The sequence below is a fragment of the Erpetoichthys calabaricus genome, chromosome 14 (assembly GCF_900747795.2).
Source record: "Erpetoichthys calabaricus chromosome 14, fErpCal1.3, whole genome shotgun sequence".
NCBI classification, from domain to species: Eukaryota; Metazoa; Chordata; class Cladistia; order Polypteriformes; family Polypteridae; genus Erpetoichthys; species Erpetoichthys calabaricus.
In genome coordinates, this window is record NC_041407.2 from 24276341 (window position 1) to 24303048 (window position 26708).

The 26708-nt window shown below is 42.3% G+C and overlaps 1 protein-coding gene across 2 annotated transcripts in view; it reads left to right on the plus strand.

Moving 5' to 3' along the window:
- The first annotated feature begins 1684 nt into the window (after window positions 1–1684).
- LOC114664674 (sterile alpha motif domain-containing protein 9-like) overlaps window positions 1685–26708 on the plus strand; it is a 111133-nt gene continuing 86109 nt past the window's right edge. The window contains exons 1-3 of one of the 2 annotated variants that reach the window (XM_051936287.1): window positions 1685–2133; window positions 10224–10284; window positions 16957–25860. In XM_051936287.1, coding sequence (XP_051792247.1) covers window positions 10281–10284; window positions 16957–21449 — 4497 coding nt within the window. In that variant the 5' untranslated portion in view covers window positions 1685–2133; window positions 10224–10280 and the 3' untranslated portion in view covers window positions 21450–25860. The remainder of the gene's footprint in view (window positions 2134–10223; window positions 10285–16956; window positions 25861–26708) is intronic. The other variant, XM_051936286.1, reaches the window with a different exon arrangement.

Here is a 26708-nt window from a genome sequence, read left to right on the forward strand (position 1 = left end):
AAATCACGATTCTTACTCGAACCTTCACATTGATGGTGTTTTCCAGAACCAATAGAAATATTTTAAGTGACACGATTTTATTAAAAAATGCACTAGAAAAGTAAAAAATACATTTTGTTCCGGTGACAAGATTTTGTTGGTCATATGTGACTAAAAATAAAATCGATGGACGACCCTAAAAGAATTAATTTAATTCAATTAAAATACATAGATTCGTTAAAATGAAATTTCTAACCAGCTTAACTTTGGAAAGAAAATGACACATCATATAAAAGTCGAGTAAAGTATGTAGGATAATGGATATAACTGGAGAAAAATTCAAATTGTAACAGTTATTTTTTTATTCATTTAATTAATCTATGCATTTTAATTGAATTAAATTAATTCTTTTATGGGCGCCCAACGATTGTATTTTTAGCCACCTATGACCAATAAAATCTTAGTACAAGAAAAAAATGTATTTTTTTTAGTGCATTTTTGAATAAAACTGTCACTTAAAAATTCCTTTTTAGATATTTTAGCCGCCCTAATGTGACACAGTCCTCGGCACGTTACAAAACACTTGCCTTGGGTGGGAAGCTGAGTTGACAGAAGTGACATTAGCGACGGAGTGGAATCGAACCTACGAATTTAAAAGTGAAACGTGCCATTCAATCAGGTCCACTCAGGCCCGGTCTTAGGTATTATGGGGCCCAAGGCGAAAGGGGGGTCCAGGGCCCCCCTGGAAGCTCTGTGAAATGCGTGAAAATTATACCAAGGAGTCGATCCGGGGCCCCCCGGACACCGGGGCCCTAGGCGGTCGCCTACTTCGCCTATGCCTAAGGCCGGGCCTGATTGGGACAAATAATGCTGTAGTATATTTAAGTATATATGACAATTGCTCACTCGGACAATTTGTTTTGGGGGGCCCCAAGAAGGCGGGGGCCCTAAGCTATAGCTTGTGTAGCTTATACGTAAATCCTGCACTGGGTCCACTTGTCCTGTCAGAAACTCTACGCACGGTGAAGCCTCACACGGCTGTCTGTCGGAGAACTGGACCTTCAACCTTTCTTAGAAAAGCCCAACACTTTATAAACTGTGCCAATAACGCCGCATTTGTATATAAATGATGAAAACTTGGTAAAAAGAATAGTTTGTGTATATCGGTCTCGATCCTTCGCACATTTGATATTGATATATTTGATATATATATATATATATATGTGTGTGTGTGTGAGTATGTATATGAATGTATGGAGGCTAAAAGTATAATATAAGGAAATGAGAAATGTAAACTTAAAGTAATTAACGTATAGATCCCGGGTCAAAACTGATGAAATACTACATTGCCACCGGAGATCAGAACGCACGCAAGTTTGAGGGAAATCGGTTCAATAAAAATGAGTACAAAATCATTGCAAAATTTAGCCCAGAAAAAGACAGAGGGCAAGTTCAATAAAATCGTGTAATAATAATAATAATAATAATAATAATAATAATAATAATAATAATAATAATAATAAGAAGAAGAAGAAGAAGAAGAAGAAGAAGAAGAAGAAGAAGAAGAAGAATCCCTTTATGGCATCGCCCTGAAGAATCACTCTGGCACTTTTATTTCTAAGAGTGTTGAAGAAAACCAAACAAACACTCACACGGGGAGACTGTGCTAAGACAACAGCGAGGCGCGGGGCTCGATCAGCTAACCACTGCGCTACCGTGCTGCCCGCCAAGTGCAAACCGTAATAGCCTTGGAAATGTGCTAATCTCTTACCTGTCCAGCTTATTTAATCGGCTGTTAAGTTTAATGCAGCTTTAAAATACTTCGTTAAGATTTAGATACTTGTTGCTCGCTCCTTTTCCATGTCAATGGTGAACTGGAATGGCCTCGGCACAAAGTTTATAGAAATCGTGACAACTGTGCGTCTCCAATTGGCTGTTGCTTTTGTTTCCCAATTTAACGCGCTCATGAGACTATCGGTTTCGTTTCTGCTTCCATCTTAGAAAACAGGAGGAGCAAACGCGTAAATCAGAAGCAGAAAACAATTTGGTTTATTACTGGGATCAATAAAACAAATGACTGCGATCCAGGAGAGGTGAGCGCTGCTCGGGCCTTTCGGAAAAGGGGACAAGTCTGAGAAGACGACCGCTACTTAGGTACAAAGTGCCGAAGGAATCTTCTGGAGTGGGGTGTGTGTGTGTGCGCGCGCGCCAGTCGGCACAGAACTAAACCGGCTTCCTGGTGCTTAATAATCAAGTTTAAAACGGATGGCTAAAGAAGTCCATGACGCCTGCCAGCTAATTCTTTTATAAACTGTAGAGTCCAGTGCATTAAAATGGGGAAACGGCCTTGATCTTCGTATTTAAAAAATCAAGCATAGTGTGTGAGTAACCTTCAATTACTTTACCATTCGAAACAGCGTCACGTCGGTCTTGTGTTATTTTATTTATCCTTTTTAAGTTGGATGGGCTTGACGAGAAGCGACAAGAAAGTGGCAGGTTAAAAGTTATTCGAATATGGAAAGGATTCACTTCAAAATGAAAGGAATGCAAAATGCCGACAATCGATGAAAAAGAGCTAGACGGATCATGTTTATTTATTTAATAGGATTTCAAACGGGCTTGCACATCAGTCTGCGCTTTTTAAATGTATCCGGCCACCAGTGGACCCTTCTCCTGTAGTGAGGTTGCTGACGGTGTGTTCCACTAGCGTGTTGAGACGATGCTCGGTGGAGATTGATAGGCAGGCGATTGTAAGATGTGGAAGTTGAACCTCATTTTCAGTGGGTGGAATGTCGATTCACTTCTGGCAGTGGACTAACTCTTTACGTGTATCTGGCAGGCCAGCTGACACATGCTTTGTGGATTTAGAGAAATCGGTCCTGTGACAAGGGCTGCAAAAGTATGGCCATACCCTGGTCGCTACTGCATGCCGTTCTGTCCCGTTATTTGCAGGGCAAAAGGTGTGTCTGCATGTCTGGTATGCTTCACTGTGGATGCAGGACTCTTCCAATGGTGTGTCTTGTCTCCTGCATGGTAAAGCCTTGGAACCTCAAGGTTGAATCTGCTGGTTACAGATGATGTTGCCCCCTCCACGTCAGATTGTGATCTCTGGTGCACACTGGAACAGGTTGCAGCTCAGTGGGATGTGGTTGGGATGAGAATGAGCGCCTCCAGATCCAAAGTCACTGTGCTATCTGTTGTTTTCGTCAGATACACTCTTAAAAATTGAGGAGCCAGAGAGGTTCTTCAGAGTGATGCCATAGGGGAACCATTTTTGGTTCCAAAAAGACTCAACCACATGAAGGTTCTTGTTATGTTGCGTGCTACTTAATTTCACAGGCACACACCATGTCACACTGACACAGACTTTTCCGTAAAGGTGCGGAGTATCCGACCTCTCTCTTCTTTATTGCATTACCAAAAACTTTCTAGTCTGCACCACATAATTAATCGCTTGGTGCCACCTACTGGTTGCTATCGGCATCGTACAACATGTAGGTCAATACAATACATAACATATCTAGAAAATAACTTATTTATTTCTATCTCTAGGCTCCATGCAGTGAATAACAATGAATAGATGGTAACAGATTTGTGAAATACCAATGGCTCAGGATTTTAAAAGGAGTCTTGCTGCATACAACAATACAGGCTAAGTTGGCAGTTACTTTATGTTACTGTCCTCCTAGGTAGCCTACAATACATTAAATGTTTGTTTCTTTTTGACATATTGGGGAGTTGTGCAAAGCACAAAGAACCAAATTCACATGCAAATAACCCAAAATGGTTCTTGGTCAAGCAATAGTTTTACAAGGAACAGCGCAATCCCGTTAAGAACCATAAAATGCCATTGAAGAACCAGCATTTGTAAGTGTGTAAGGACTGAGCAGCCGCCCCAAGGGTGGGAATGCAAGAACATTATATCCTTGTTCAGAAGTGAGGGTAAAGATGACCGTGAGATTGACAGACAAATTAATGCAACAGCAGCAGTTTTATGGATGCAGTCATAATGATAGCCCACAGTCCACAGACAAAGCCTTTGATTTACTGGTCAGGTCAGTCTTCATTCTGGACACTTCTTCTTGCCACTCAATTTTCCAAGTTGCTTGATAAAGTTCTGCATATGGTTACTGGCCTCACTGTTCGTGAGATAAGAGGGAGCACAGAAATACAGGAGGACCACCAAGTACAACTGTTGCTTTTCCAGATCAACAGAAAGTTAGCAGAGTTATCTAGTTAAGGACTGACCCTGGTTTATGTCACAAAAGGCACGGGAAAAGATTGAAGGGCAGAGTCTTGACATACCAGTGAGATTCTATGCCATAATTGATGTAGCAGCGATGACACACTCCTCCAAGGGGGCTAGAGAAAGTGGCTGCAGGTGGTCAGGTGAGATCAGGACGTCACATCTGTGACCAGTACTGGGAGAAGCTGAATGAAAACACCTAATAAGCTGCTGTGAATGATTATCCTGCAAAGTCATGTACCTAGAAAACAGTAGTTTTGCGTATTTTAGTGTTGACTTTGCAACTCCTGATGTCCTTTATCTTTGGCATTCTAACTAATGGAGGTTACCATTTTCACACCTTAACAACAAGTGACATGCACAGACCTTTTGGTGGGCAATGGCTCACAAGGGGAAAAGGGGTACTATATGGGACAGCATTTGTTCATTTTAATCCTGAACACAAATTAGTGTCCACTTTTATTTCTGCTTCATGACCACACATTGATCATGTCAACACTCAATGTAAAATCTTGTGGTTTTCCAATGGGTTAGGCGGGTTTGAAAATGAATGGAGAGATATTTACTGTATAACCGGGTGGTATTGGGGGTGCAGTAATTATTTCCCCATCCCTGGGGCCTCATGTATAACGTTGTGCGTAGAACTCACACTGTAACATGACGTAAGCACAAAAGTAGAAATGTTCGTATGCACAAAAAAATCCAGATGCATAAATCTATGCGTTCACCAACTTCCACGTTCTTCCGCTCCATAAATCCTGGTCAGCGTGAAAAGTAACGCACGTGCACGCGCCTGCTGCCCTGCCCCAACTCCTCCCAGAATTACGCCTCTTTGAATATGCAAATCAATATAAATAGCCCTTAAGCTCAGCGTTCTGTGAAAAGACAATGGCAAAAGCACGGGGGAAATAGAAGAATTTCAGCGAATACCAAGTGGAGGCAAAGGAAAAACGTACTATTTGTTGGTTTAAACAGTGATATAAAGAACAAAAGGAAGTTGATCGAGTGACATAGCATGTCGGAGAAACTCGAAAGCTCAAGTTCACAAAGTCGCACGGTGCCCGAAGTAAAAAAGAAGTTGTCAGATATCAAAGTCACCCTGAAAAGGCAAGTTGTAGCTCACCGTCTGAGTGTCATATGAAAGCTTATTAGGGTACAGAGGAAAAAAAAATAGGCACACAGTGTGAAAAAAAGCACGAAATGTTAACTTTAATCTCGAAATTTCCACTTTAATCACGTAGTTTATTTTGTCATTAAAGTAGAACATCATAAACTTCATCTTAAAATCGTTTATTTTACTAGTTTCTCAAATCCCATCGTAACTAAAGTAGGACGTTAAATGCTTTGTTCTGTGTTTGATCTTCTATGTGCTCTATGTGTGTGAATCACTACGTGCTTCCATTCTTTCTCTTTCTCCGACAGGACACAGAATCCATTACATTCATGATATTACAGCTCTCTGAATAATTAAAATACTGAGATGTATACGTGATATCTTTTTCATGATGATAGGAATGAAAGCATGTTATTAAACATGGGAACACGGTGGCGCAGTAATTGTTCATATCTCACGCAAGAGGCTTGCGTGAATAAATTATGAAATAATTTATTACAGAAGTACTGTCTCTTTCAAACGTACTAACTTCCAATTCCTGTCCTTACTTTTCTTTCTCCAATCGCCACACAATCAGCTCTGTAATAGACGTTAAGCCATCTGTAAGCTTAGAACGCCAATTCTTCAAAACTTTTAAGGAACATTGAAATATCTTCGTAGTACATGTTTAATTATTCTATCCGTCTATCCTTCCAGTGTCGCGTCAGCACCAGCAATAATACAGCGCAAGGCAGGAGCTATCCGTGAACTAGCTAGCACTGCGGCACCGTGTCCTCACATGTTTAATTATTAACAATACCGATTATTTAAATGCATTTCAACTTAAAAATGATATCGTCATCAAATGCGCTTTATAAAGTGGTGCAGGTTGTGTAATATTATAACTGTAGTGCAAGTTTAGATTCTAAATTGGCCCTAGTGTGTGATTGGTGTGTGGGTGTGTTTGTGTGTGTCCTGCGGTGGGTTGGCACCCTGCCCAGGATTGTTTCCTGCCTTGTGCCTTGTGTTGGCTGGGATTGACTCCAGCAGACCCCCGTGACCCTGTGTTCGGATTCAGAGGGTTGGAAAATGGATGGATGGATGGAAGTTTACAGTGGGGTAATTGTACTTATAAGTACAAACAGTTCTACTAGGAGCACTTGATTGAGTGCGTTTATAGTTCTTGGGATGAAACCGTTCCTGAAACGCGAGGTCCGTACAGGAAAGGCTTTGCCATGGCTGAGGCAGAGTGTGCTTGAAACTGTATACCGATAATTCTCTTTCCAATCAGCTGCTGCTGTGATTCCCCACTCAGATACAGTGATATAAATACTCCGAGTGGTGCAGTGAGAGTAATATGGAAAAAGATGATCCGCTGTGGCAACCCTTAACGGGAACAGCTGAAACAAGAAGAAGATGCAGTGAGAGTTACAACGCTAAAGCAGTTATGGTATTTGGAATGCTATGGCTATTCCCTGGACCATTATATTGCTGCAGGTTAATTACAATCAGATGCATTACACTAATAAACAATATGCAGTTAATTTCAGTGTATTTATAAAGCTGCGCCAGGAATGTGGGTCTAAGAAAGAAAGGGTGACCACACAGGAACAGTAGCACTGCTTTGACACTGGGTGCCGCCAGTCTGCAAAACCGAGCGGAGAAATTGTGTACGCCAAGGCATGAGGTACCGTGGAAATGTGCGTGGCTTTACGTCAAGTTTAGGTTTTATACATCGCGATTTGAGCATGGAAACGTTCGTACGCGACATTTCTGTGCGTACGCACCGTTTATACATGAGGCCCCAGCTCACCTGTACCCATCACACAATATCTGAAAATAAAGAAAGGTGAAAGTCTCAGTAAGGTTGATCTCTCAGATCTCTAAAACATCTTGACAGTGTTCTTATAAAAAATAGAAAATCAACAGTTTTGGAAATGTCTGCTGTGGCAGAATAAGAGCAGCAACAGGGCATGGAATTAAATAATGAGTTTAATTAAGGTCACAAATCGGCTTCTCATTAAGAAACTGGTTAGACCAGTTTCCAGGGGTGGGGTTTGATTTGATTTGTCTTCAATTTTGTTTGGTTATAAATTGATCTATTTGTATGGAATGATTACAATACAAATTAATAAATAAATAAAAAGAAACTGGTTAGAGTGAAATTGGTTGGAGTTTGAAGCCCAAATTTAGCTGGTCATCTGTTGGCTCGTTTCACATCTCATTTCTGTTTGGCTGTCATTTAATGAAGAAAGGAGTCAATTCAGAGCACTGAACCCTTAAAAACAGGGCTATTGAAATGAAGGGAAAAAGAGTTTAAGTAGTAGTGAAAACTGGTCACTGATTAGGAAAAGGGTGAGAATGAAAACCTGCAGCCACTTCGGCCCTCCAGGCCTGGAGTTCGATGCCCCTGGTCTGTGTAGCCTGCACTTTCTTCTTGTGTCTACATGGTTTTGTTTACTCGGGCTTTCCTTCCGTGTGCCACAGATTTGTGGGTTACTTTATCTGGTTACTCTAAAACTGCCCCCATATGAGTGACGGAAATGGTTTGAAAATGAATACAAGTTTATCGCTAATAGAATATAGCAGTTAAGAAGACAGCTGAGGTGAGAAATACAAACTCTCAACAAGCAGGCAATGAAGGATGGTGGCCTCTGTTTAGGATCAATAAAGGCTTTGTTAGAAACATGTCATAAAATGGTGCAGAACTGAACTGGCAAAACCAGACTGACTAAAGAAAAGTGATGTCTAGCATTGTAGGTGCACTCAGCAGGGGGTGCACACTCCATGGGAATATGTTTGTTAGAGAACGCGGCTTTTACCTTTGCCTTCAGACCTACCGTAATTCTTCATGGCATAGAAACATTTTGGTCCATATTGACTTGACAGCATCACGCAGTTGCTGCAGCTTTTTTCCCATCTTGCCCCCGTTGATGTTATGATAGGCTCTGGCTCCCTGTGACCATGAATTGGATTAAACACAACTGAAAGTGGATGGATTTTTGATATTTTTGTTTTGCACATACTTTGCAGTACTCACTGTCTTCTTGAATGTAATCCATCCATCCATCCATTTTCCAACCCGCTGAATCCGAACACAGGGTCACGGGGGTCTGCTGGAGCCAATCCCAGCCAACACAGGGCACAAGGCAGGGAACAATCCTGGGCAGGGTGCCAACCCACCGCAGGACACACACAAACACACCAAGCACACACTAGGGCCAATTTAGAATCGCCAATCCACCTAACCAGCATGTCTTTGGACTGTGGGAGGAAACCGGAGCGCCCGGAGGAAACCCACGCAGACACGGGGAGAACATGCAAACTCCACGCAGGGAGGACCCGGGAATCAAACCCAGGTCCCCAGATCTCCCAACTGCGAGGCAGCAGTGCTACCCACTGCGCCACCGTGCCGCCCTCTTGAATGTAATAAAATTGGCAAAATAATAACAGAAGGTTAAAATGCCATCTTTACAAGTTTCCAAGGGTGCTGCTGCCTTGCAGTAAGGAGACCAGGGTCCTCCCTCCGTGGATTTTGCATGTTCTCTCCGTGTCTGCTGTGATTTACTTCCACCGGCCTAAGCCATGCAGGTTAGGTGATGTGGTGACACTAAATTGGCCCAAGCGTGTGTGTGTGTTTGTGTGTGTGGGTGTGTGTGTGCGTGTGTGTGTGTTTGTTGGCTCGGCAATGGACTGGCGTTGTATTCTAGCTGGGATAGGCTCCAGCATTCCCCCCACAACCCTGGTCTGGATTAGGTGGGTTAGAAAACAATACATTTTCAAAGTATCACTGCCTTATACATACACAGACATCTTATGAAATAAAGATCCTTACATATCTATTTGGATAAACTGAGAGTTATTTTCCTATTGGACCTTACTACACGTTATTTTTAATTGTTGGATAGAGTTGAGTTGGATAGACTTTCTAGGTACTTACTGTAAATGCTGTATCTGGGTTGAAATGTTGTGCTTGCTTTGATTTGCTTACTTATATCCCTTCCAAAATTATGTTAATAAATCTTCTTTAACCATTAATTTAAATGGAAAAATATCTTAAGTTTTGGGGTAACAACGTCAGAACTGTGGAGGTAAGGTAGTTCTACTCCTTGATCAAGACACCGGAGAGGGCTGATGTGTTGTGTGTTGCATGTTGATTAGCACATCCATCCATCCATTTTCCAACCCGCTGAATCCAAATACAGGGTCACGGGGGTCTGCTGGAGCCAATCCCAGCCAACACAGGGCACAAGGTGGGAACCAATCCCGGGCAGGGTGCCAACCCACCGCAGGACTGATTAGCACATGTAGGTAAGAATTTCACTGTGCTCTGTGCATGTGACCTAGAAAACCGTGCATAGTTCACAATATCATCACAATTACCTTATTATTTTATTAACAAGTCTTACCACTAGAGGGCCATGTTAAACTAAAATTCACAATTCCCAGCCCACTTTTACAGGACGTTTTAACTGAGGCATTCCTAACATATTTTGACAAAACAATCTGAAAAGACAAAAAGTTAAAGTGCATCTCTTTAAAGCCATAAAAACAGAAACATCCAATCGAAGAAGAAAAAAAAATAACAAAAAAAACCCAACACAAACATAAAAGATCTGCATTTTCTTCAGTCTCCCATCTGTATTTTTTAATTAACAGCTTAAAGTATTTGCAGAAATACAGAGATAAAGGTCATCTGCCACCATTGGCATCAGCATTTACAATCTGTGACAAGTCAAACATGGGAAAAGATTTGTTACTTTTCAACGCTGAGGACAGTAGTGTTAGGGTACCCGTGAAATGTCTTTAACAATTCTACTAACGTTCACTTTAACACACCTTTGAAACAGAGCACTCTCTCAATAATCACAAGAATGTACTTATTGGATTTTGTTTTTCTTCCAGATTTTGTATTATGAATACTTCAACGTGGTCTTGATTGGAAATAATAATCTCTTTAGAATGGGTAAGAGCTTTTTATTCATTCTTTGCCTGATTTTGACAGCTGCACAGAATTTCATTTGCAGATTCACGTTTTACATCTGTTCGGTTAGCAGGCACCATTATCTAAAGCAGGGGTCCTCAATCACGGTCCTGGAGGGCCGCAGTGGCTGCAGGTTTTTGTTCCAAGCCAGTTGCTTAATAAGAAGGTCTTATTGCTCAAGTAACACTTCTGCTTCACTTTAGTTATTTCGCTCGTTAAGATTTTGAACCCTTATTGCTTATTTTAGTCTTAAACAGCTGTAGTCTTGGTTTTTAATTGGCTTTTAATAGCTCCTAATTAGCAATAACATGCAAATGACAATAAAGACCAGCATTTATCCATTTAGCTTGTTACCATTTACACCTGTTTGTATTTATCATGCACTATTGGGTTTAATTAAATACTTGGAAGGAAAATGAAGAGAATAAAGTGAAGGACTGAGAATTACTCATCCATTTTAGGCTTCATATCTTTTGGATGAAATGTGAATTTCCCCTTGGGATTAATAAAGTATCTATCGTTCTATCTATCTATCTATTATATACTGCCTTTCATATCTATCTATCTATTATATAGTGCCTTTCATATCTATCTATCTATCTATTATATAGTGCCTTTCATATCTATCTATCTATTATATAGTGCCTTTCATATCTATCTATCTATCTATTATATAGTGCCTTTCATATCTATCTATTTATTGTAAAAGACCAGGCCCCAGGCACAGACAGACAGACACCGTATGTCTTAAACACACACGTTTTATTTTCTTCACCCGTGGGCGCATGTCTTCCCCGTGACCCACAGGCAATACACAGTCCCACACAAGCACTATTCTCACCACAGCAACAATCCTTCTGGCAGCACCACCCCTCCTCAGGCTTAGTCGTCGTCATCGTCGTCGTCGTCGTCGTCGTCGTCTTCTTCTTCTTCTTCTTCTTCTTCTTCTTCCTCCTCCTCCTCCTCCTCCTCCTCCCGACTCTGGCTCTCTCGAGTGGTGGTGGCTGGCTTTTTTTATACCCCACCCGGAAGTATTCCAGGTGCTTGATCACCTGGGCCTAATTGCATTTCCGGGTGGGGCTGAGGAATTGACCAGCCGGGCTGCAAAGTCCATGCAACTCCCCCTGGCGGCCATCCGAGCCCCCAACCAGGCTGTGGAGGACTCCATCTCCCATGGAGCCATGCGCCCGGTTGGGGAATCATCGTCTGTCAGGGAGGCTGCCACCAAGCGTCCCGGGGGAGGTATTGAGCTGTCCATGGTAGCTCCCCCGGAACAGATGCAGTAGGGGCGTCCCTGCCAGGCATGGGACCCGGCTGTCCTTCACTCTATCTATCTATCTATCTATCTTAGAAAAGGGAAGAAAATCTAGGATATGAGAGCTGACCTGACAGAGCAGAGTTAAAGCACTAACTTGCCATTAAATTAACTTATTGGCAAGAATTGCTTTCTAATTAAGCAAGCGGGTAAGAACAAAAACCTGCAGCCACTGCGGCCCGCCAGGACTGTGATTGAGGACCCCTGATCTAAAGTGACTTACAAAAGAGGTCAACATATTTGAGTAAACCTCAGCCTGTGGAGTCTGTTTGAGAATGAGTGGGACAGGACAAGGTTACAGAAATGACCACCACAAGTGAAGAATCAGAACAAAATACAAACAAGTTACAATTTACAGGTTACAAAGCCTAACAGCTAATATCAGCTAGATAGGCATTTAGCAAACAAGAGAGTCTTCAAAAGCTTCTTAATCACATTTCAAATGGAAGTGGGCAACTTTTTCCACCAGCTACACGAGTCATAACTTTTATGGACAGAATTTCTAGGCGCAGCCAGGGCATTGAGGGGGTCCGGTTTGGTGGGCTCAGGATTGGGTCACTGCTTTTTGCAGATGATGTTGTCCTGTTTGCTTCATCAGGCCGGGATCTTCAGCTCTCTCTGGATCGGTTCGCAGCCGAGTGTGAAGCGGCTGGGATGAGAATCAGCACCTCCAAATCCGAGACCATGGTCCTCAGCCGGAAAAGAGTGGAGTGCCCTCTCAGGGTTGGTAGCGAGATCCTGCCCCAAGTGGAGGAGTTCAAGTATCTCGGGGTCTTGTTCACGAGTGAGGGAAGAATGGAGCGTGAGATCGACAGGCGGATCGGTGCGGCATCTGCAGTAATGCGGGCGCTGCATCGGTCTGTCGTGGTAAAAAAGGAGCTGAGCCGCAAGGCTCAGCTCTCAATTTACCAGTCGATCTATGTTCCTACCCTCACCTATGGTCATGAGCTATGGGTAGTGACCGAAAGAACGAGATCGCGAATACAAGCGGCTGAAATGAGTTTCCTCCGCAGGGTGTCTGTCCTTTCCCTTAAAGATAGGGTGAGAAGCTCAGTCATCCGGGAGGGGCTCAGAGTAGAGCCGCTGCTCCTCCGCATCGAGAAGAGTCAGATGAGGTGGCTCGGGCATCTGATCAGGATGCCTCCTGGACGCCTCCCTGGTGAGGTGTTCCGGACACGTCCAACCGGAAGGAGGCCCCGGGGAAGACCCAGGACACGCTGGAGGGACTATGTCTCTCGACTGGCCTGGGAACGCCTTGGGATTCTCCCGGAAGAGCTAGAAGAAGTGGCTGGGGAGAGGGAAGTCTGGGCATCTCTGCTCAAGCTGCTGCCCCAGCGACCCGACCTCAGATAAGCGGGAGACAATGGATGGATGGATGGATACACGAGTCTGAACTGAGATTTGATACCACGCAGAGGTAGCATCACCAGACACCATTCATCAGCAGACTTCAGTGAGTGAGGAGGAGCATAGGACCTCAAAAGCACCTCCATATACATAGGTACAGACCCCTAGACTACTCTATAGCAGGGATCACCAACTCCAGTTCTGGAGGACCACCGTGGCAGCAGGTTTTCATTCTAACTCTTTTTCAAACTCCAACCAGCTGCTTAATGAGGTGCAGATTCTTGTCATTCATTAAACTCCTTCTTTAATTCCGTGGCTGGTTGCTGCTCTTGTGGTACATTAGCAGACATTTACAAAATTGTTGAGTTTCTCTTTTCTAAGAGCTCTGTTAAAATGTTTTGGAGACCCAAGCAGATCGGCATTCCTGAGACCTTCATCTTTCTTTATTTTCAGATATTGTATGATGGTCACCAGTTGTTTTATCTCATTTTGTATCTCGGTATTGTTTGGCTGCTAAGGAAAAGGAAACAATGAAGGGGTCTGAGTCTTCAAGAGCAAGTCAATTAAAATGAATTTAAAAAGAAGTGAATCAGCAGCAAAAACAGGTCACTCATTAAGAAAAGGGTTAGAATGAAAACCTGCAGCCACGGTGGTCCTCCTGGACTGGAGTTGGCAACCCCTGTTCTATAGGCAAGCATCAAGGATTTGAACTTGAAACATGCCACTACAAGGCATGTAGTGATTTGAAAAAGAGGAGTGACATGCGTCCACCTTGGATGTTTGAACACCCGACATGCTACTGCATTTTGAGTCAGCAGCTGCTTGGTGGCTCTTTTGCGTAGTCCAGATGTGACAAGATCAAGGCCTGGACCAGGAGTTGTGCTGCATACTCCATCAGATGCAGTCTGGTCTTGCTGATACTGTGTATCTGGGGTGGCCAGGTCTGATCCTGGAGAGCCACAGTGGCTACAGGTTTTCATTCTGTTTTCTTAATTAGTGACTGCTTTTTGCTGCTCATTAACTTCATTTAGTTTATTTGCTATTTAAGACTGAGACCCTTTAAATGCGGGCTGAGCAACGTCGGTCCTGGAGGGCCACAGTGGCTTCTGGTTTTTGTTCCAACCCAATTTCTTCATGAGAAATTAATCATTGCTGACGAAGCACTTACTGGTAAAGTGACATACTTCTGCTTTATTTTAGTTGTCACGCTTATTACAATTTTGAACCCGTAATTACTTTTTTTAGTCTTACACAGCTGTATTCATTGTTTTAATTGCTCCTTATCCATATTACTAACCGAGAATGGTAAACTGGATATGGACGCAGGTACATGCCCATGGACGCAGGAGACATAGTGCGCAGGCGCCACACAAAAACGAGGAATCAGCCCCCCGCCCCAGAGTGAAACGGGACAGACTACGGAGTCCACAAAGGTTCACAAATCAAACCCGAGATAGTACGGAAAGCGGTAACGATACTGCCCCCCCCGCCCCAGAGTAAAACGGGACAGACTACAGAGTCCACAAAAGTCCACAACACACAGCATAATCAAACCCGAGATGGTACGGAAAGCACAGGCGCCTACAACGCGCTATACACCGCCAACAACGAAAGAGCTCAACTAACAGAAATAAGAAATAAAGCAACAAGCCCAGAGAATACGGAACCCTAAACGTCCACAACACACAGCATAGTGAAACCCGACATAGTACGGAAGGTGCAGGCATCCCCGCCATATTGTGAGTGGCACTACTGCGGAGTGAAGGCGCAGGCGTCACCACCATATTGTGAGTGGCACTATTGCGGAGTGAAGGCGCAGGCGTCACCGCCATATTGTGAGTGGCACTACTGCGGAGTGAAGGCGCAGGCGTCACCGCCATATTGTGAGTGGCACTACTGCGGAGTGAAGTTAGGAATAATGTGCTGCTTGGGATTGTACAAACCGCTGAACGCTTTACACCAAATTCAAACACAATATAGCTCAACGATACAAACACGAGCCCACCTGGATAAGATCAATGAACGCAGGCACCTACAACGCACATCTGAAACTGCGGAAGCAAAGCAGGCACGGGTTCAAAACGAACGAGCTCGGCTGACGGATATACAAACACGAGCCCGCCTGGATAAACTCAATGAATGCAGGCGCCTACAACGCGCGTCTGAAATGCCGCGGGCAAAGCGGGTACGGCTCCAAAACGAACGAGCTCGACTAATGTATTTCAGGATACCCAACGTCGGGGGTAGGTGAGCGAAGCGAGCAGGGGGCGGAGCCACCTTGTTAGCAATAATATGGAAATGACAAAGGAACCAGCACTTCTAGATCTAGCTTGTTTCCATTTCCAACTGTGTATATTCATCATTCACTATTTGGTTTAATGGTATACTCAAAAAGGAAACTGAAGAGAAAGTGAAGAACTGAAAATTACTCATCCGTTTTAGTCTTCAAATCACTTGGATGACACATGTATCATTAGAAAGGAAAAAATCTATCATTTAAGAATGAACTGACATGATAGAGTTAAAACACTAACAAGCCATGAAATTAAATAATATCTTCTGTGATTTGTGAGGATTGACTTCGAATCAAACAACTGGACTTGAACAAAAACCTGCAGCCACTGTGGCTCTCCAGGATTAGAGTTGGCCACCCCTGCTGTACAGGATGAGAGCCTGCTGTGACATGGTCAGTGAATACCACCCCCCCCCAACCCAAGGCTGCGTACTGACGTGGTGGGTGTTAGCGATAATGAGCCAAAATGAACAGAGATGGGGTGTTGAATCGACAGAAATGCTGGGATAACAAGAAGGTCTGGCTTGGCCAGGTTGACCTGGAGATGGTGCTCCTTAATCCAGGATGAATCTGATTGAGATTGGCAGAGATTCTAGCTAATATCATGTGGTCCTCATGAGGCAATCAGAGGTATGACGTATCATCAGCATAGCACTGATAAGAAATACCATGGGACTCAATGATAGGGCCTAGTGAGGAGGACATTGAGAGAAGAGGTGAAGGCCCAGCACCGATCCTTAGGGTACCCTTGTGCTTGCCTGGTGCACTCTTGACATCTCCTCATGACAGGACACAAGGTAGGATCTGCCCACAAGGCAGGACTCAAACCACCTGAGTGCAGTCCCAGTGATGCTAATGTCAGAGAGGGTGGCAAGGAGGATTGGCTGGCTGACCATGTCAAAGGCAGAGGAGAGATCTAGCAAATATAGTAAATAAAATGAGCCTGACGTTCTTTTGGTAGTTGGAAAGTTAAAGAGAAATAATTACATGTTTTCTTCTATAGGGTGTCCCTCTCGTGAGTACAACTTTAAAAATGCGAATTACTCGCGAACGTGTGAACGTAAAGGCGAGCTGTAAGAAGTGACCATACCTGTATTTAGTGGAAAACAAGTCCACATTACAAAAGGTGCTGAAAATGTCCTCCCCCAACGTCCGCGCACAAGGAAACGCGACGCTCCATATTTGAGAATGTCCTCTGCAACATGTCACTGTCGATGGAAACAATTTCACGCTTGATGTTTGCTTTCAGTTGTTCGATGGTCCTGGGTTTGCTTGCATAAACCTTGCCCTTTAAATATCCCCATAGAAAAAAATCTGGGGGAGTTAAATCGGGCGATCGAGGTGGCCACAAACCTATCGAGATCACCCTGTCTCCAAAAAACGATCGGATCTCTTCCATACTGGCATGAGAGGTATGGCACGTTGCCCCGTCCTGTTGCCCCGTAGTGGCGCCCTCTTTATGAATCAATTCTTCATTAAATAAGGAATATTTTGAACCTTGTTGCATGATGATACATGCACGCGTTGCAGAGTAAATCGCATTTTTAAAGTTGTACTCCCGAGTGGGACACCCTGTATCTTAATTTACTTTTTTTTTTTAAAAATATGTTTCCTAAAAAATACACTAAATACAGAAAAAAAATTCCAAAACATCCAGCTCCTTGACTAACTATCATAGTATTTTCCCTGTGGTTTTCAGATGAATACAAGAACCTGCCTGTGAATCACTGGACAGAGGACCATGTCAGAGCCTGGCTTGTATCACTAGGACTCAAGGAGCAGTACATCAAAAAACTCCATGAAGAGGAGGTCACAGGGCCTGTACTCAAACAGCTACCCGACACTTACTTCAGGGACACCATTGGCATGAAGGGTGGACAACTAGTGCTGCTGCTGAGGGCAAGAATGAGACTGCCGGGTGCAGACTTGAAAAATGAAACAGCTGGTCACAGTGAGAATCAGCTGACTGAACCAACAGTTGGCAGCCAGGTACTGACAGAACAGATTAAGCCACGGCCGTTTGGTAAGGAGCCTGGTACCTTGACTTACAGAAAACATGGGTGTCTGCCCCCAGAGACGGGCATCATTGACCTGATATCACCATGCCGTGAGTTCAAATCACTTGCAGATGCTGTCAAGCTGGATGAAGTTCGTCTACAGAGCAAATTTGCCAAGGAGGTCATCAGGTTTGCATGTGGATGCATGAATATGCGCACCAATGGCACGATTCACTTTGGTGTCATGGATAACGTGAACAATTCCACTTTTAAACACGGGGAAGTCATTGGAATTCCTGTAGAAGATCAAAGTATTTATATTGAAGCACTTAAATATATTAAGAATTGCTTTGAGGAAAAAAGTCATGAGGCGGCACATGCCTGTGTTCAGTCACCCCACTTTATTAAGGTCTTTGACCAACAGGGTACTCTCAGCGGTTATGTGGTTGAGGTAGACATTGTTTCATCCTTATGCTTCCTGAAGGGAAACTACTATGGGGTTCGTCTCCCAAATTTTAAAGAAGAATCAAACAAAGTGATCTATGACAAAGTCACGATATATCAGCGGGTAGGTGCCAGTACTGAATCAATAGATGGTCAAAAACTAATTGAATTTGGTAAACACATACCGAAAAGAGATCTGATGAGGGAGGAAGCAGAAACACCTCCCCCTAGTAGCCCAGCAGAAATCAGAGAAAATTTAGCCAGGAAGCTCTCTATGCTTTTAACTTGTGGAAGAAATTACATGGATGACAACCTGCAGTACATCCTGGTGACAAGCAAGTGGAAACCAGAGGAACTACAGCACTCCACCTTTCTGTTCAACATGAACCTTCTGTGTGTCTTTGATTTTGACGCAGACTCTGAATCATCAGGTCTGTGCCATAAGTACCTCAGTTCCCATGAAGCCAATCTCTACTCCCTTCAAAAGTACATGGATGACACAAAGAACTGTCCAGACGAATTCATGAAAAGCAGGCAGCTTTTTGAAAAGACCAATTGGATCTTCTGCAATGGGCGCAGAGGTTATCTGGGTGGTGAAGAAGCCTGTGATGAGAAGATGTGGATCAGAACCCAGACAAAGTACCTGAGGAAGGCCGTCTCCATGCTCTGCAATGAAACAGTCCTACCTAAGGGCTCATGCTTGGTGCTTTTCCTTTTAATGTCCCCCATTGAGCAGGCATTGTGCGAGACTTTTCACGACTTTTATATTGAAATGAATGACCATGAGGATATCGTTTGCATTTCAGAATCAGAGGAGCAGTACAACAAGTTGTTCAGCTTTATGCCAGCTTCCTACGATGCCTCAGAATTAAAGAACAACAGCATTGTCGGGATGAAGATAAGTCATGTTGACACCACCATCCAGAGTTTGCAGCTTTCTTCAATCAAACTGGAGAGGCATCTACTGCTCTATAGCGGTGGACATTGTACTCTCAAAACTACAGATGAAGACAAGCTACTCTCTTTGGAGGTGCTAAGTGAAAACCAATGTGAGAACACCAATTTAGTGTCGCTCAATCAAGAGCAAATCAGTGAAACTGAGAGAAATTTTTATCATGGGAGCAAAGTGGCCTGGATCAACTTTTGGTTGGCTGAGACAAAGCAATGTGGAGATATTCCTGAGCGGGACTCACTCGAAGAGGTTCAAACAATGGTGCTGGAATGTTTGCAACAAAGTGCAAGGTGGGACTCTGTTGCCATCATAAATATCTGTCACCATCCTGGCAGTGGAGGCAGTACAGTGGCTCGGCAGGTCCTGTGGAGCTTCAGGAAGAGGCTAAGGTGTGCAGTAGTCAAAACGTCCTGCCCTGCCGTGAACGTGTGTGAACATGCAATAAGCCTCCGTGAATATGAAGAGAAAGATCGAAACTGCTGCCTGCCAGTGCTGCTACTTGTCGAGGACACTGAAGAAGAGTACCTGGATGATCTAAAGCAAGAATTGGAGAAAGCTATTGATGCCATTAAAGTCAGCCCACCAGCACTGTGTTTCATCCTGTTAAGCTGCAACCGTTCTTATGAACCAGAGAAGATGTGTCGAGCCCTACCACTGCAGACAGTAGCCATCACACACAGACTGACGGAGAAGGAGAAGTTACTGTTTGCCAAAAAACTTGAGAACCTTAGGAAGAAATATAATCCTGATCTGATGCTGACCTTTGTGTTGATGGCAAATGAATTTGATCCAGAGTACCAGAGGGAGTTTGTGTCCAAAATCCTGCAAGACTTGGATCGTAACAGCCGTGCTACCCTGCTGTTAAAGTACATTGCTCTGCTGAGTGGCTATGTCCAAAATTCCTATGTCTCACTCTCTCGGTGTCTGGCTTTCCTTGCACCACAAGCCACCACTGGTCGCTTCATTCATTTGTTCTTCCAGAGGCTGCTAAGTGAACAGGCCAAGTTTCTACTCATTCATCTGAAAGACAGTAGGACAGGTAGCCTTGCTGTACGCATAATTCACCCATTGGTTGCAAAGGAGATTCTCTCTCAGCTATTGATTGATGAGAAACAGAGCGATATTGCTATAGGGCTTCTACAGGATGAACAGCTGCTAAAAGACATAGAAGTACCAAGAACATTTTTTCGGTTTCTTAGAGACTTGCTGATGAAACGCTGTAAAAAAGTGTGGGGTGATGAATTGGATACATTGTTCTCCCCCTTTATTGAACATGTGCTCAAAATTGAGGAGAATTATGAACAGGCCACACGTCTACTTGAACTTGGCTATGAGTTGGTTGCCCCAGATGGCTACTTTGCCCAGCAGGTTGCCAGGGTTCACTACACCTATAAGAACTTTAAGGAGGCAAGAGAGTGGACCACAAAAGCAAAGTTCCAGTTACCCCACAACTCCTACATCCTGGACACAGAGGGTCAAGTGTTCCGCAGATGGTTCAGTGAGCAGCGTGCCAAAGTGCAGAAGAATCCTACAGCAGAAGAGGTTTGTGAACTCATTGACATTGCACTGAAAGCCATGAGCTGTTTCCGGGAGTCTCAGGAAGTGGCCGGTCGCCAGACAGAGTGGTGCATGAACAGTGCAGGCTACTTCAGTGAGGTGAACATCGGGATGGAACTTCTGGAACTCCTTTCCACTGTTGACACCTTTGCATATGACAGTGGCCATTCAGAACTACTAAAATACCTGTGCACAGACTACATCCCTGAAGAAATAAAGTACCCCTGGACCAGCTTCCATAGTAACTTAAAAAATGTGCGGAATTGGATTTACAGAGACCTGGAGTGGATTTCAGAAGACTTGAGTTACTATCGGGGCACCAAAGCACACGAAGGTGAGGAGTCAACTAGGAGCAGTTACCATGGCTGTGACTGGCTGGCCACCAAAACCACCAAATGCATAAAGTTCTTCCAGGAAGTATGGGACACCTCATTAAATAAGGGGACAACTCTGAGAGATGCTGACAGTGGTGGTCTTCTCAGTAAGTGGACAAAAATCTATAAACTCCGTGGTGGAAATGTAAACACAATTCTTCATCTTCTGAGCAAGAAAGACTCAGGGAGCAAACTTGAAAGAATAATTGATTTGTATCCTCCAATATCCTGCCTGACCACCTATCAGCTGGTCAGTTACATCCTGTGCCAGGTGGCCCTGGCCTGCTCTCTTCCCAGTTCTCCGAAACAGAAAACACTGCTGGAGCTGAGCCACATGATCTTCAAAGTTCCCAAAGAGCAATTTTCACCTGGTACCTGTTTTGTCTCATTGTTCCTCTTTTGGCCAGGACAGCAATGTGATAAAGAGTGGGCTGACAAAGCGGACAAGCTGCTGACGTTGGCCAGTGAGACCCTCAAGGAACGCTATGACTCGAGAAAGAAAAACATTCCTCAGAGACAGAAGCGAATACAGAGCTATTTCTTCTTGGGGAATGGGGACGGTCTCAACAGATTCGTTAACAGCAGCAAACTGAACAAAGAGACAGGTGGTGCACTGACAGAACAGAGTCTACGCTGGTCAGGCTACCAGGTCTGGGCCAATCCACAAGTCCAGAAGCTACTCAGACCTGTGCAAGGCTGGACAGAAAGAGGCAAGCTATACATACAGGGCAACTCGGCTGGAAGAAAAATCCGAGTGCCGGTGGTGCACCGTTCTTCTGCTGCAACTGATGACAAAAATGTCACCTTTTATATAGGATTCTCTTTCTCTGGACCTGTGGCATATAATATTAGAACAACACCCAGTTGATGGGCCTGTACTGTTCTGACCAGTGTGCACATGATGGAGTTTGATCAATTACTCAATGCACAACAAACACCTTTTACTTTAACAAAACTCTTAAATGAAGAACATAACAACACAGCTTGTTTTATTAAGAATTGCAGATCCTGTAAAAGTTAATGGGAGAGAGATGAATGAATTTCACACAAATGTCCTGCGCTAAGGATATTAATAAAATAACAAGGGCTACAAAACAGCTCTCTAAATGCTGTATAATGATGCCAGTGAGGTTTCCAACATAAACAAATAAGAAACATTTTATATGTCGTCGACATCTTTAAACAGAATTTGAGAATTGACCAGAAGATGCCACTTTCAAGTATTAACTGGTGACTTGTGTCCATCTGCATCTTTGTGGAAATTTATTTTTGTAGCATTCAGCATCTTTGACCAAGTTCAGTCTGTGCTTTTGTGTTGTAATCAAAGAATGGATATTTAATTAACAACCGGAATCCTCCCTAATGATTCCCCTATTACTCTGAACACTTATATCATAATATTGGGTTTAGAAGAACATGGAGAGACCGAAGCTCATCCCTTACACAAGCCACACGTGCACCTCGTTCAGAGCTGGTTTCCATCTTCCTCCTGACGCTGCTGGGGTAGACTCGGGACAGTTTTACATCATCATTTCAATTAACCTGCACATCTTTAGGGATTTACGAACAACCTCCCCCTTTCATAATGGCAACTTTGAATCTCTCACCTCTTAATCTAAAATATTAGAGCCCAGTTTTTCCTTGTACCTCAAACCCCACAATCCTTGAATGAACCGAGCATCGAAACCTGTTCTTTAGCCTTTCCCTGGTGCCATTATATCCCTGACATATAAATACCAGTTGTATAGTGCCTTTCCTAATGTGGCTGACACGTTGAATTGTACATCTCTCTAACATTTTTTTTTTTAATTTTATTGATTTTATTGTCATCATTCCATACAAATAGATAAATATTTACAAAAAATAGGATTGAAAACAAATAAACCTCCACCCTGAGAAAGAGAGCATTTCCAACGGAATAAAACTTAAGGCTAGTAAAAATAAATAAATTGATGAGATTAATAGGCGGATAAAGATAAATGGAGAAGAAAAGGAAATGGGAAGAGAATCTACTTCCTCAGTGCTTTAAGAGCTTATTCTAAAATATTATTGATTAGATCCTGCCAGGTTTTGAAAAAGTTCTGCACAGATCCTCTAACTGAGAATTTGATTTTTTCCAATTTCAAATAATATAAAACACCAGTTACCCACTGACTTAAAAGAGGACAGTTAGGATTCTTCCAGTTTAGCAAAATAAGTCTGCGTGCCAATAGTGTAGTGAAGGCCATCACAGTTTGTTTGTCCTTCTCCACTTTAAGCCCATCTGGAAGAACACCAAACAGCTGTTAGTGGGTTAGGAGGGATTGGGACACCAAGGCTGTCAGAAAGTCACTTAAAGATTTTGGTCCAGAATGATGTTAATTTAGCGCAGGCCCAAAACATGTGGCCCAGTGAGGTTAGAACTTGATTTCAGCATTCGCAGGTTGGATTTTGCCCTGGAAACATTTTGGACAATTTTAAGCGAGACAGATGAGCTCGATATATAATTTTGAGTTGAATAATTGTATGCTTTGCACATATGGAGCTCGAGTGAATTCTGTGCATTGCTCCTTTCCACTCCTTTTCTGATATGTTAAGTGAGAGATCCTTTCCCTCTGTCCTCCTGGATCTTTGAAAGGGAGGGACTGTAAAATAATTTTATATATTGCAGAAATGCTGTCTGAGTCCTCAAAACTGAGCAGTATTTTTTCCAGCATAGAGGAAGGTGGGAGATGGGGAAAATTGGGCAGGTTCTGTTTAACAAAGTTTCTGATTTGAAGATAGTGAAAGAAATGCGTTGCTGGAAAATTAAATTTGGAATGTAATTGTTCATAGGATGCAAAGATGTTGTCTATGTAAAGATTTCTAAGCAATTTAATCCCAAATGTTTTCCAGATATTACAGACTGCATATGTTTACGAGGGTTGAAAGAGGTGGTTCTCATGCAGAGGTGGCACAGATAAAAGATTCTCCATCTTAAAATGCTTCCTACATTGGTTCCATATTCTGAGTGAGCGAAGCACAATTGGGTTATTAGTATGTTGGCGATAACTTGCATTAATAGGGGCACAATGCAGGGAATATAAAGAAGTACTGCAGGATTTTATTTCTATTGCGGACCAAGCCTGTGTGTGTTCATCTATTTGTGTCCAGGTTTTTATAGCTTGTATGTCTGCTGCCCAGTTATAAAACTGAAAGTTAGGTAAAGCCATGCCACCTTCTGTCTTAGGTCTTTGTAGAGTCGCTCTTTGGATACTTGGATGTTTTAAGTTCCAAATAAATGAGGTTATTGTTGAATCTAATTGCTTAAAGAATGATTTATTGATGTATATTGGAATGTTTTGAAATAAAAAGAGAAGCTTAGGAAGGATATTCATCTTAACAACGTTAATTCTTCCAGCTAGAATGAGATGAAGGGTTGACCATCTATGTAAGTCTTGCTTAATTTTTTCCATACAGACGGCGAAATTTTGTTGATGAAGAGCTTTATGTTTAATTGTGATATTTACCCCATGGTATTTAAACTGATCTGCTATGGTAAAAGGCAGGGTGTCCAATTTAATATTGTATGCTTGAGAATTCACTGGAAAGAGCACACTTTTATTCAAATTTCAAATAATTCAAATCTTTTGAAATTCTGCAAGTGCTGTTAAGACTGCAGGCACAGTATTTTGTGGGTCTGATATATACAAAACCATATAATCTGCATATAGAGAAATTTTCTGTTCAAGTCCTTCTCGGATAATCCCCTTTATCTGATAAGCATTTTGACAGTGAACTGCCAGTGGTTCAATGGTGATTGCAAATAGCAGTGGTGACAAGGGACATCCTTGTCTGGTGCCACGTTCTAGTTTAAAGTAGTCTGAACAAATGTTGTTAATACAAACTGAAGCTTCTGGATTGGTATACAGTAGTTTGATCCATGCACAAATGTTCAGGCCAAACCCAAATTTCTCTAATGTAGTGAAAAGGTAGTTCCATTCAATCATATCAAATGCTTTTTCTGCATCCAAGGATAATAATGTCTCCGGGGTGTTTGACTTTGCAGGTGAATATATTACATTAAACAGGTGTCGGAGATTGAACGCTAAGTGTCAGACTTTAATAAATCCAGTTTGATCTTGTGATATTACTGAAGGCAACACTTTCTCCATCCTTCTAGCTAGGACCTTGGAGAGTATCTTAACATCATTATTCAGAAGTGAAATTGGTCTGTATGATGGACATTGTAATAAGTCCTTATTTTGTCTAGGAAAGATAGTGATTAATGCTTGGCGAAAAGTTTGAGGTAGAATTTGATTGTCTCTAGCTTCTGTAAATGTTGCCAATAAGAGGGGAGCTAGCTGAGTGGAGAATTTCTTATAAAATTCGACAGGGTTGACATCAGGGCCTGCTGCTTTCCCACTCTGAAGTGACTTACTAGCTTCTAGTAATTCTGATAACGCCAGAGGTTTATCCAATTCCACTGCAGTAAAAGTATCTATTTGTTGTATCTGTAATGTATCCAGGCTAACATTCTCTTTTGACGTGTGCTCACTAGACAGCTAAACGTCCCTATTGCTCTTCTTCAGGACTTCTGACCACACACTGTCTGGTTTTAAACAGTCTCTTTCATGAACCCTTCATTTTGGTTTTATCTGCAATTTTCTTTTGTAATGTATAGTAGATTATTTACAATTAGGCGTGGTAAAGGTGCTATATAAATAAAATAAAACACACTATTATTAAAATTCACTTACAACATTTACTTGCATTAAGATTACCCAAATTTTAATTTTATCCAGGTGCTACCAGCCCCCCAGAGCATATGCAAACCTAATGAATATGTCAGCTGGGATTTTATTCAGAATTTGCTCTTAAGTGAAAAAGGGTGGCAAGTGTTGTGTTACACTTCTCTGCCTATCAAATAGTCTGCCGCTTCCAGGTTTCCACATTTCTTCATCTTCTGACAGAAGAGGGCAGTTTGCTTATGCTTATCTAGTTTGAGCCTTTAACTTTTGTTTTCTATTTCAGCTCAGTTTTTCGAAAGTGAAATTTGAGGAATCAATGCAGCACTTCTAGTACATTTGAATTCTCGTTTCTATTCTGAAAAGTAATTTGCTATATTCAAATTGCTATTTGGAGCATTTCCTACTTTATATAGAACTTATTATCAGTGTTTTCTGGTAATTTGGCATCTCGTTGCTACATTCTTTGTGCTTTCGCTCTTTACTACTACTACTACCACCGGATTTTACAGAATTTTATATTCACAAATGGATATTTTATACATTTTTCATTTCATGCATATGCACAATCAGGTTGTACATTTTACTTCCACTTCAGCAGTCTTACCCACAGTGGAATGAAGAGTAAATTATGCGGCATTCTTAGTGTCTTTGCAATTTTTTCACCTTTTCTGAAGGTTTGGGGTCCCCACAGAGTCGCTGTGCTCAAGACCCCTGTACACCTGAGATTTGTTTTCTTCTCCTCTGTTACTATCTGGCCTTAATTTGAAGCACTTTAAAATATTGTAGTCTACTGGCATTAAAAATCTTTAATAAACAAAAAGTATTACATATTTGCACAGTTGTATACCAACATTTTTTGGTTGTGTGTGAATGTTTTATACCAGATTTATACAGTTTTTTATTTCAACAATTACATTTTAAATAACTACTCCATTTTGAGGCCATCTAGTTAAAAGAGTGCAGATTTATTAAATTAATTTTAACAAGAATACCTCTTCATTCATATAAGCAGAGTACAGAAACATGTAACTAATTACTGGTTCTTTGAAATAACAGATTTAATTGAAAATGTAAAGTGCACATCCTATCCTATAGAGACTGTTACTGTAAATGGAATATTTGACAAAACAATTCATTAAGTCCTAAATCAGTTTCATTTAAAAATACAACATTAAAGTTTCTGTTGAAGATTTAAAAAAAATCTGATATTTAAAAAGTGTTACAAACATGCTGAAAAGCTTAGACACTTGCTGATCAGATTTTCCTACCATGGTTTTAAAGCTGTGTTACATTTTTCTTCCATCTTTAAAGCTAGCTCTAAAGAATGCAAAAACACAAAGTTGCAAATTCCAGTCAGTTTTACACATTGAGCAGCTAACATGACTTAGTCATGAAAGCCATGGTAGAAAAATGTGGGC